Below are 13,000 nucleotides of genomic sequence, written 5' to 3' on the forward strand. Positions count from 1 at the left end.
ATATTAATTACAAATAAAACATGCCGTACGCAATGCGACTCCTTTATTATATTTTACACTATAAATTCTTTGTAGTAAAACAAATAAAAAAACATCTTATCCTAACACGTTTCTTACCTTCCAGACGCAAATGGAACATAATCTCTGCCAAATCACTTGACCGCGCAATGTCTAATGTGAAATATCGACTTGGTAAATATTATGTAAGAATGAGTTTGACCCTCCCCCCAAGTAAGGGTACGTAGAGACTTTTCCAACACCCCTCCCCCTTGGGACCCTTACGTATTTAATGAATGGGCCCTTATAGTCTACTATTTTCATTGAAGTAAGGTAGTTTTATAATAAGGTAATTTTATATGCTTCAAAAAATAAACGAACACCCATGTAACAATTAGCACTTATTACAGAATTTGTCTTTTGCGCCGAAATAAGTTTAATCCGAAAAACGGGGTTTTTAAACTGCGAAATCAGCATGCAATCGCTGATTTAAAACGAGTCTGATTGAGGAGCATAACGTACTACTCGAGTGCAGCGCCACCTGGTTTTTCCTCAGATCTGACCTCACTTTTTCCCCGCCGATCGGCACACTACTCTTTCTAGGCACTATAATCGTGGCATCAGAAAAGAGAAAACTCAAGTAAACTGAAGCGAAGTAAAAGAGTCCCTTTTTAATGTTGTCGGCTGTTGGGTGCTAAATTATTAGGGAAATAACTGGATCGAGGATTCAAAGATGGTTAGTGCTATCTCTTTTAATCTTATATTACTAATAAAAATATGAATATTTGATCTTATAATTTTACTTTTAAACTACAGTTTTAAACGGAAATTCATATATGTTCGTTCGTTGTGTCATACAAATTATTTTATCTTTTTCAATAACAAGCAACATCGCCACGCCGTACAACATTGGGGACATTTTTTATGTTACAACGTTTGAAAGTTTTCGCAGTTCTGTTTTTGTTGAACTTTTTGGTTAAAAAATGCAAGAAAACGTTGCCGTACTATCTGCAACTTAAACGTATTATTTTTAAAGCGTAGTTATTCGTAATCACTTTTGATATAGCTAGTGTTCATCAAAACTCGATGCATAAATTTTACTTTCGTATATTCTGTTTGCGTCTGATAAATATAAATCCTGAATAATGGCTTACATTTCATGTTTTGCAGTCCAGATGAATTATTTTTTTTCTTATAATTATATCTAATGCACGATACATATAAATAACTTATCAATCATTGCATATTAGTAACAATTAGGTAAATTTAATGAATAAATTTTAATGTAACTACTTTCTCTCAGTTAAAATTGGTTTGGAATGATATCAAGGTCGAACTTTGTTATAACGAAATTGAACCTTTAAAATCAGTTCATCTTATTCAAAAAGTGATATACAACCCATGACAGGATTAAAAATGTTGTTTGTCTTAGCTGTAGTTTGTTTTTAGAAAGTTGGAATAAACGTGGTAGATTTTTTGTAACATTTTATACTGTGTCTTAGTGAGGTACTAGGCCTGAATATGCAAACTTTTCATTTTCTTGCATTTCTGTCACCTGTTGTACAAGCTTGCTTATTTGGTTTCCGCTAATGGTAAACTATAAAAAAACACTGCTAAATTTCAACTTTTCCCTATTGTAAGTATGGAGTCTTAAGATGCAATTCTTCAAGTAATTTCAAAAACTGATTTTGGCAGATAGCAGTCCTTTACCTTCCCGCTTCAGTATGGCATTGTAATATAGCTTTCATTTATTACTTTAAAAAACTGTTCTTTTACCAATTGTCAAATATTTAAACTTAATCACTTTTCTATTTACCAAAATTGTTCAGTGTTCGGCCCCACGAATACTTTGGGCTGCCGGCCAAATAAGCAATCGGAATTGTTGATACAGACCTAGTATGCTGTAAAATTAAGCTCTACTTTTTTATTAATAATTGTACAGTAGGGCTGGGCCATGCGTCGAAAAAAACCGGTGTACATCCTGCATCGCTAAACTGGTTTAGAATTTTTCTCGATGCATCAATACTGCTAAGACTACATATCCATTCACCAATGTACTGACCTTGGTGTACAATCGTTGCTATTTTAATCTCTTAATTGTTTGAAAATGCTGGTAGAAGCTGGTAGAAGGGTTAAACTGGTTTAGAATTTTTCTCGATGCATCAATACTGCTAAGACTACATATCCATTCACCAATGTACTGACCTTGGTGTACAATCGTTGCTATTTTAATCTCTTAATTGTTTGAAAATGCTGGTAGAAGGGTTCCCCCCCCCCCCCCCCCCGATGGCAGGCCACGGGAGGTCACTGGCCTACCAAAAATGTTCTTAGTCCACAATTTTTTCAGATTTTGTAAATTAAGACTGCATTGCATTTTTTTAAAATGTTGACTGTCTCTTGTAAGATGCATTCATGGTCGTATTTTATCATTCAGTAAAGTTTGAAATATCGTTGGCAAATTAAAACATCAGGCCCTCCCAAACCTTTTCTCAAAATTTATAGGCAATGCATTCTTTTTTTAAATCAGAGCTTTTGTTAGGAGCAAACTGACAACAAAAATTGCATACATGGATTTTGGTGCTTCAAGTTACCCCTTTTTATGCAAGAAGATGAGATCTTTGTATTGAAAAAATCGGCATTGTAATCTCAGAACACATGTCTGTAACATTTATTGCTATCTTGCACTTTCAACACTAGTTTTTTATTTTTATTTTGACAATTTCTTGCTGATGCTAGAATCTTAGTATTTACATTTTTTCATCTTTAATATACTTTGTAAATTTTGATGCATCGTAACATCGCAATGTAAGGCTGGCGATGCATTACAATGTAGAAATTCCTACAGCGTCCAGCCCTAGTACAATTGTGATAATCATTTTCTTGCAATATTATGAAAATGTTCTTTCTTACAACTATTAACCTATTTAGTTATATGGTTTGAAGTTGATAAATATTTTTTTAATAGTCTCATAGGAAGTTTTCAGCACCCCGACATGGGTCTATGGGGTTTGTACCTAAAAAAAGAAGTAAGAGACATCGTGGAAAGGTAAAAGCTTTTCCCAAAGATGATCCATCTAAACCAGTTCATTTAACAGCGTTCATTGGTTACAAAGCTGGTATGACTCATATTGTCCGAGAAGTAGATAAACCTGGATCAAGTAAGTTCCTCAATTTTTGAATTCTCTATATAGAAAATAAAACCTAGGATTGTTTGTAAGGCGTTTGCTCTTCTGAATTTTTAACTGGACAAATAAACCATCAAAAAAAAAAAAATTTTTTTTTTTAAATTTCCATATATTTATAAAAAAATTAAGGGTATGAATCTCAAACTGAATAATTTTTTAGTAATATTTTCCACAAGTTACAAAAGTAAAGAGATATTTATTTTCTAAACCATTTTAGAAAAGAAACAGTTGAAAGTTTGAGTGTCCAAAAAATACGATCTGGACGATGATGTTCTTTGAACTCAATATATGATTTATGTTTTCAAGGTATTTTTTGATCCTCAAAATCAATTTTTAATTATTTTAAAGTGTTTTCATATGTTTTTATGCAGTATCTTTGAAGTAAAATCATTTTTCTTAAACATATATGGGCAGTTCTCAAAAGGTGGGAGCAAACACAGACTTCAACTTTGAAGCTTCAACACCAAATAACTTTCATTTTAATTAACTCTAAAATTTTTGAGATAAATTATAATGCTGTATAGAGACAAGAATTGACATAAATTATGGGAAAAAAGCTCTTCAAATGCCCTTAAAAAATATTTTCTTTGCTAAATGGCACAATTTTGGACATACCAAAACGTTAACTGAGCAAATGTACCATTAAAAAAAATTTTTTTAAAATTATTTCCATACGTTTCAAAAAAAAAATTAAAGGCATGAATCTTACACTAAATAATTTTTTGTTAATATTTTACACAAATAACAAAAGTAAAGACAGATTATTTGCTTTGTAAACGATTTTAGAAAAAAGTAAGTTTGACATTTGATGCATGTCCAAAAGTTACGATTTTTACAATGCTATTATTTGAGAACTAAGTATATGATGTTTTCGTTTTAAAGGTATTTATCGATCCTCAGAATCAGTTTTTAATTGTTTAAAAGTGTTTTCATAAGCTTTTATGCAGTATCTTAGAAGAAAAATTTTTTCTTAAACATACATGTGAGATGTCCAAATGGCGTTACGATCTTGACGCCGATAATTCTGTCCATTTATTTATAATTTTTTTATATTCCACAACATCAATAAAAAAGATTATTATGATGTTATCTTCTTTAATCCATTGGTATTTTGCATAATTAATACGTTACACATTGAACAATACATAAATTACAGTCATGGGTGCAAGACCTTCCGTCTTAGGACGGATTTCTGTCTTGGACAAAATTTCCGAGACGGAAAGAACTTTCTTTCAGTTTTTACTTAAAAAAGAAAAGTTGAGTGTTTGACTTAACATCAGGGTTGGCAAAAACCCGGGTTTTTTTAAAAAAAGCCCATGGACCCAGGGTTTTTTTTAAATAAAACCCAAAAAACCCAACTAAAGCTGGGTTTTTTAAAAGAAATGTGGGTTTTTTAAAAGAAATGTGTTTTTTTTTTTGTCTTTTTTGGGGGGAAAGGTGGGGTACTCGTAGCATATTGTAGCATAAGTATATGGACAAAGCACAAAAATTGTCTTGATAAAAAAAAGCTGGAAAATTCAGCGTTTTCTGAAGAAGGGTATAAAAGACGACAAAATTCAAGAATGGTGAAGTTTCAGATTTTTTTAGTTTCTATGATTACCAACAGTTAAGACAAAGTTACTTCTTGAGTGATAAAATCTATTGTTTATTTGTTTGTTCTTTATTGCGACATTTTTTTTTTTTGTATTTTACTTTATTGTATTTCATTGTCTTATATTCAAAACTACTGTAGAACCTCAAGTAGTTTAAATCCCTTTTTACTGAATTCCAGCTTAATTAAGACATTTCTTTGAATTTTATGTTGCCTGTTTTTCTATTTCTGTGTACAGAGTAAGAAATATTAAACTTTTTCGTAAGATAATGAAAATACTGTACATCCTATTCCGTTTTCTGTCCGACCATTTGTAAAACCTGTTAATTTCTAAAAAATATACCTTGTTTATTCGAGTTTTGTGACGTGTTGGTTTAAAGAAAATAATTCACATGAGAGCCTTTTAGCTAAAGTAGTATCCTTTGTACAATCTGCAAATACCGAGAAAATCTGACGTGACAGGACTTAGTCAAGATAATTTGAGTTCCTTATTGACCAGTTGAAGGAAAAAGTTAAATATATTTATTTAAAATCTTTGAAGCATTTTTTAATGCCCTTAAGAGTTAAGAAATACTATTAAAGTTCAAAATTCATTTTTTATGTCCATTGCCTATTGTGAAGAAGAAATAAAAAAGAAGTTTAAATTGTAAAAGTATTTAAATTAATTATTTTTTTAAAAAAAGTTCTCAGAAAATTTTAAAAAACCCAAAAGTGGGCTAAATAATGGGTTTTTTTAAATGGGTTTTTTCAAAAAAGCCCATTGGGTCCAACCCAATTGGGTCCAATCCGGCCAACCTTGCTTAACATGCATAAATGAAAATTATGTACACTCTTAAAATGTCTTAGAGTTGAATCTGAATCACCGATTGAGAGTGATTGCCGACGCGATGAAATGTTTACGCCACAGCAAAGGGCATCCACATACCAGGTTACACGGGAACTATCAGGGATTTTGAAGGTTTTAATGAAAATGGGAATTTTAGAAAGAATCGCTGGGGGGGGGGGATTTCAAGCTGGTTTGAAACACCGATGAGTAACCATTCCTGAATTTTTGAAAAAAACTTAATAACTAAATTCCAATGTCATTCAATCTAACACTCGCTAGAATTGAAATATGGGAGGGGGGTGGAGAGAGAGAAAGTAAACGAGAAAATAACGGCAGCACGAGTTTGCGAAAAAACGGTGCTCTTGCAATAAGTCCGCAAATTAGCAAATTAACCCACGATACTGAGGTCTTAAAAGGTTTATATTTTTTACAATCTAGGGGGGGGGGGGGCTACTCAAGGGCTCCGGTATCAAACATCGGAAAACTGAATTGAAAGCCATTTTTGAAGCTTGGAGTGCTTCGAGATTTCTCCTCTGCTAACTATTAAAAATTTAAAAGTCAAGAATGTTTAAACTGTCTTTAATGATGTAAAAATGGGGAGGGGGAGGTTTTAAAAAAAAAGTCGAAAACTGGAGTCTTAAAAACACTAATTTAGGCAATCTTTGGTCACTTTATGAGAGATAGTTTTGGTGTCCTAACATGAAAATGTTTTATAGCTGATGTATTAAAAACTATTTGAGGCTATACTTAAATGACTGAAGAGAAAGGGAATTTGGGACTCTCTCCCGAAAAGTGTTTGTAATTGAAGTCGTAAAACTTTTAGGCTGTCTTTGGAAATGTCAAGAGGGGGGGAGGGGGCTCTCTTCAGGCGAAATTCCGAAACTGGAGTCTTAAAAGCGCAACTTTAGACCGTCTTGGGGTTCGGAGTCCCCCTTCCCCAAATAATATCGAAAGTATTCAGAACTCAGCTTTAGGTAATCTTTGGAGGACTTAAGGCTCTTCTAAACCTCTCCGTAAAATCTGACACGGCAAAATCACGGAATCTGTGGCAACACAGAGGGTGTGTCTGGGAGGGTCTAACTCGTTTTTTTCTGCTCTGCTAATTGGTCAGATTTCATGATGGACAGCGTCAATCACTGAGTACGTGAATGGACAGCCATAAATCTAAGCTGTGCCCGTCGGTACTGTCTTTGCTATCGGACGAGGGCAGAGAGACTGCGATGGATTCGAAAAGGATCCTGTTCCAAAACATGTTTCCCACCCGACCTGTTTCCCCTCCGTAAGAACATGTGTTTTCGTTTCAAAGTGTTTCTAGAGCTGACTGCTTTGCTTACGATTTCCGAGAAATCCGTATTCAGCGAAAGGAATAGCAGGGAAAGTTGTCTGAGTTGTCCACTCAAGTTCTCCCGCCAAAAGAGGGACAGAAGAAAGAAGACCATGTGTCAGGAAATTAACTTATTCTGCACATTAGAAAAGTTGCAGAATGCGTAGAAAATAGAATTGAGAAATGAAGGCAGAAAAAAAAAGAGAGAAAAGAAAAGTTATAACATAAATTCAAGTGCTTTATTAATCATCTAAATTTCAATATTGAACATGGTGCGCACAAATGATGAACAAAATTTTTAAAAATCGAATTTTCGAAACTACTGCACATATCACAATAAGTGATACTTGAGAATAAATAGGAACATTCCAAGGTTTTTTTTTCCTTTTCAGTTACAAACAGTGGCGGAGGGCGGGAACAGAAATTAATGTTGCGAGGGGGGAGGGGGATGTATAATAGTCATTGAGATAAAAGACGCAATTTTAAGAACTATCCTATCACTAACAAAAAAAAAACATTATTATTCCACTATAAATATGGATGTTATTCTCAGACATTAGTCATTCGCCCTGAATAAAATTTTATCAATCCCACAATGCTACAAGTTAGAAATAAATTCCCGTTCCTTGAATTTATTTTTCCATATCAACTGATGTATTTGACTGTACTCGGGTTTTCAACGCAACATTTCAATCCGAAGAAAAAGGAGCAAGTAATAAAAACTACCTAATAACATAACATAAAATCAAGTTACATGATATAAGGTATTTCTACTTCTTTCATTCGATTTAAAACTGCTCAGGGTTTGAATTTTTTAATGCAGTAATGAAAATAATCGAGATCAATATCATTAAGTACAATAATGACACCTTGAGAACAAAAATTAACATTACCAAAAACCGGTGAACTATGCACTAGAAAATTGTTAAAAGCCATTTTATAACTGCCGAGCACAGACCAGGCATTAAAAAAAAAAGGTTCAAAAGGTTCGCGTACATTCAAGGAGGATATAATAAAAACTCTTAATTTTATCAACCCAGTATGTCGAAGGGAGAAACATGTTAGGAAATATTTTTTTAGCATTTCATTGAACAAAAGAACCTTTGAGTAATTCATGCATTAGAGACGTACCGAAAAGCACTTTGGTCGAGTATCGAGTTCGAAGTTCCAATTATGTTTTAAGAAGAACCACCGACACACACGTGACGAATTTTGAACTCAGTGGTCAGTGGAAGAGTAGTATATACCTCCATGTCCACACACACACATACACAAATAATAGTTTTAAAACAAAATTCCAGCCGAAATTTTATTGCGCATTATTGAAAATATTTGTTTCTGTCAGTAATTTGACAAATAAGTTATTTTTTAAATTAAAAATAAACAAATACATAAAAGGTAGGGTTAATCAAGTTGGAATTAAAACAAATTATATCAATCCATACTTCTAGTTCGCCAAACGTAAATAATTTTTAAAAGCAAATGGAACAACGTTAAAAGCACAAATGTGCAGGAGCACTGCAGACACGTGTTTCTGCATCATAAGGAACATCTTTTTCAGTGCATAAAATGTGAGCTAATGAATGTTTAAAAAATACGACTTTTGTCGGATGTCTACAAATCCATAAGCTCACGTTTTGTGCATTGAAAAATGCATTTCTTATAATGCCAGAACACGTGTCTGCAGTGTTCCTGCACATTTGTGCTTTTAACGTTGTTTTATTTTTTAAGAAAAGGTATTTTTATGCTTCAAAAATCCATTTAATAACCTAAAAATTTCATATTTTCTGTACTTACCTTTTTTGCTCCATTTTTAATAAATAAGTTCCATTAACTTTGGAGCATTAAAATATAAGATTTACTCCATTGAAGCATAAAAAAATTCGTTATTCTCAAAATTTGAATTTGACTTTTAAATTTGAATTGTAAATGATTGCAGTATATTATATGCTTGCACTTTTTTATTAATTGTAACATCTGCTTTTCAATTTTTTACAACTACGCGGTATTGGCCGAGTTCTTGATCAAAATATGGCCGAGTACCGAGTAGTTACCGAGTACTCGGTGCGTCTCTAGCATGCATGCTGCAACAGGGAAACAGACAAAAAAAATTTTAAAGTTAATGACAATGTCTGAAAAATATCTACTTGCAAAACTCTAACTTGCAATAATCTATTCTATTGTGCTAGTGATTAAACTTTCCATGGCTGTAATTCCGTGATCAAAATACAAATATGCTACAATCCCACAAAGCTTTTTTTTAAAATGGCTTCTTTTGGTATTTCTGCTTTATTTTCGTTCACGTGGAATAGGAATGAGGCTCTTTTCCGTTACGATTAAAATCTGTAATTAACGTATGAATGTTTGGTGTTTTTTCAAGTTTTCTTGACGATGTAAAATATGAGCACCTAACATACTTGATTAAAAATTTATTTTAAAATAAGGGAGAAGAAGAAGGAGAAAGCTATAAAGACATATTTTTTAAAGTTTAAAACATTTTCAATCAGGAGTGCCAGTGCCAAATCTTTCTGCGATGCTCGAGTACACTGTTAAAACTACAGGTTGCATTCGGCACCTTTTAGGGGTTGAACGCTTGACCACCAGCGGCACCCAATACGGAGCCGAAATGGTACCTCTAACTAGGGTGAAAAACAGGCACCTTTTAAAAAAATAGGCAGCTGGGGTGAGAAATAATCGATCTCAAAGAAAGAAAACGGCAAATCAAAAGTCCCGAAAAAATTAAACGCAACCCTCCATAAATACAACTAAAATCCCCCCCCCCCAAAAAAAAGAAGATAAATCGCCATATAATAATCAAAAGGGGAATTTTTTACCTCAAAACAAAAATAAAATTTTATTTAGTCACATCCGAGAAAAAAAACCTGGCAACCTTCGGAACGCTAATTTAAAATGAGATCGTACAAACAATAGTGTTTCGATGTAAAAATAGAGTTCCATTAGACTTAGCATTGCTTTTTATTTTTTTCCCGGTGATTTAACGGCCTTTTTTTTTTTTAATTCGAAAGAAATGAATGAACTGTATGGGAGTTTTTACGCGTGTTTTCGATGGCGCCAAAATCGAACTGATCGGATAGTTATTTCGGGTAGAAAGAGCCATTTCATGTCATTTTCGGGCCCTAAAATTAAAATTCGAATAGTTCGGTTCTTTTTTGGCATTTGAACCCCCCCCCCCTCCCCTACGTTCCTTCTCGGGTGCCCAAGCACCTCCCTGCTAAATTTGATCCAGATCCGACGAAAACTGTGGATTAGTATAGGGTACATATATACACACACACACATATGTATATATACTCACACACATATATATATATACACACACACACATATATTTGTTTTATTTATATACGAGCTGCGTTGCCCTACTTTGCACGGTCTACCTCGAAAATAAAAGTTGGGTCAAGTGACGCATGCTCAACAATCAAACTTCAATAACAGAAAAAAAATACTACAAAATTTCCCGTCAAAATAATCATTCTCAAAGAAAGAAAACGGCAAATCAAAAGTTCCCGAAAAAATTAAACGCAACCCTCCATAAATACAACTAAAATCCTGAAAAAAAAAAAGAAAGAAAAATCGCCAAATAATAAAAGGGGAAAATTTTACCTCAAAATGAAAACAAAATTTTATTTAGTCACAACCGAGAAAAAAAACTGGCAACCTTCTAAACGCTACTTTAAAATGAGATCGCGTAAACGATAATTTTCCGATTTAAAATTTCTGTTCCATTAGGCTTAGCAGTGATTTTTAATTTTTTCCTGGTGATTTTAAAGCTTTTTTACTTACAAAAAAGGAAGTATTGTATTCACGAAAAAAAATTATCTCAAAATTCGGACTTAATTTTCTTTTTGCTCACCCACGAATGAATATTGAGTTTTTTTTTTTCCAACCCAACCACACGCGAATAAGTGCCTATAAACACCCGAAATATCCATTTTGACATTCCCCGAGTTAATTGCAACGACTTTTCACGTGACGTCCGTATGTTCGTAAGTGTGTATGTATGTCACATAACTCAAGAACGGTATGTCCTAGAAAGTTGAAATTTGGAACGTAGACTCCTGGTGGGGTCTAGTTGTGCACCTCCCATTTTTGTTTCATTCGGATGTTCCAAAAGGGGTCTTTTACACCTTTTTTTTGGGGGGGGGGAGAGTCAATGTTAATTCAATGCAAACTCAAGTAGTAGTAGTAGTAAACTCAAGCTTTTGGTCGCCAACTTTGCGACAAATTTGGCGTTTTTTGAGCAATCACGATTGCTAATTGTTTTCATTTGACCGTCCTTGATGTCTGGTTCCTTTTTCAACCCCCTAAGTTCCTACTCGGGTGCCCAAGTACCTCCCGGCCAAATTTGGTCCAGATCCGACGAAAAGTGTGGATTTGTATAGGGAACATACATATACACACATATTCTTTATATATATATATATATATATATATATATATATGTGTGTGTGTGTGTGTGTAACGGAAACAAACTGTTGATTATATATAATTAGCGACGATTATTCATAATTTTCAATAGACTTGGTAAATATGATTATCAAATTTACTAGTTTATTCACATAATTTCCTATTCTTCGTGGATATTGCAATAAATTAGGATCATTTGTGGAGTAATGAGATCTTAATTACAAAAATTGAACATTTTCAAGCAACACAAGAAAACTCAATCGTCTAAAAAAAGAAAAATGTCTCGGTTGCAATTAAAATTTCTAATAATATTTCAATTAAAAAACTGAAATGTGCCTTTTTTCGTACATAACTTTCATTTCTTACCTTGGAAAATGTATATTAGATAATAGTATTAATTCTATAAAAAAAAAATTATATTATTAACTATTTAATTTTTACCTAAACAAAACGGAACTTCAAATTTAATTACATATTTAGAATTCTAGATAATGTCAAAGTCTTGAAAATTAAAGATCTGAAAGTAAATGCACAACACACAAAGCCTCCATATCAAAAAGCAAACTAAGTCAATATTCTAAAGAAAAACATTTTCTTGTAGGATAACCTATTCGGACTCATTCTGCTATAACCTTCAGAGAATTATTACCAACTTTTTCACTAAACTTCATTTTCAAAGGCATCGTTGTGTGTGATATATCTGATCCTTCCAGAAAGATATGATTATTTTTAATTAATATTGCTAGTTCTGGAACATTGTCAAGCAAAATATTTGTTCTATACAAATTGAGCTGATTTTTAGTAAAGCTATGGACTTTTATTATATTCACCACTACTAGTCAAGGAATATAGTTGATAAATATTAAATACTAGTAGTACCCACACGGCTTTGCCCGTAGTAGAAAATTAAAAGGTCTTATGGTTCGCCTGTATAATTACAAAAAATGTATGGTGAATTTTTCACCAATTGGCTTACACCATGTTATGGTTCCACGTTATGATAACTTGGTAATTTACTCGTCCATCGTATGATAATTTTGCTCGTGAAAATGTTCTTAAAATTGGAATAGAAAAAGAACAAAATCGAATTTTCGAAAAATTGCTTCGAGGTGCACACCCCACGCTACAAATTAACTTTGTGCCAAATTTCCTGAAAATCGGCTGAACGGTCTAGGCGCTATGCACGTCACAGAGATCCAGACATCCTCCAGACATTCAGACAGACTTTCAGCTTTATTATTAGTAAAGACTATTTCCCCTGCTTTGACGCTTAGTGAATGACAGTAATTTTTGATCGTGTTTGTGGGAAGCTTTCTTTTCTATTCTTCTGAAATTACATTACACCACAAACGGTCTGAAGCCTGTAATTTACCCCAAAGAAAACACGTGAAATGGAATGTTTTACCTTTTTCTTTAGTATTGTTAATCACCGCAAGGTAGCGTATTCGAGCTCTGGAGTTGCGAATAGGATTTGACCGTTTTTTAAATAATTTGACTAATTTTAATAATTTTAAAAATTTATTTTAATCGGTGCGCTTTTATTATTTACGGCTTCTGCCGATGATATCACAAATGATGAAATGCCATTCACTGTTGCCATTCGTAGAGCGTAATATTTAATTCGCATTTTTACTCAAGTGTAATGGCAA

At 33.1% G+C, this 13,000-nt stretch overlaps 1 protein-coding gene across 1 annotated transcript in view; it reads left to right on the forward strand.

Annotated features, from left to right (window-relative positions):
* Positions 1 to 594: 594 nt before the first annotated feature.
* The window catches only part of LOC129234573 (60S ribosomal protein L3-like), a 38,989-nt gene continuing 26,583 nt past the window's right edge, over positions 595 to 13,000 (forward strand). The window contains exons 1-2 of the mRNA XM_054868595.1: positions 595 to 733; positions 2,963 to 3,155. Of these exons, the coding sequence (XP_054724570.1) occupies positions 731 to 733; positions 2,963 to 3,155 (196 nt within the window). The 5' untranslated portion in view covers positions 595 to 730. The remainder of the gene's footprint in view (positions 734 to 2,962; positions 3,156 to 13,000) is intronic.

The sequence above is a fragment of the Uloborus diversus genome, chromosome 1 (assembly GCF_026930045.1).
Source record: "Uloborus diversus isolate 005 chromosome 1, Udiv.v.3.1, whole genome shotgun sequence".
Lineage (NCBI taxonomy): Eukaryota > Metazoa > Arthropoda > Arachnida > Araneae > Uloboridae > Uloborus > Uloborus diversus.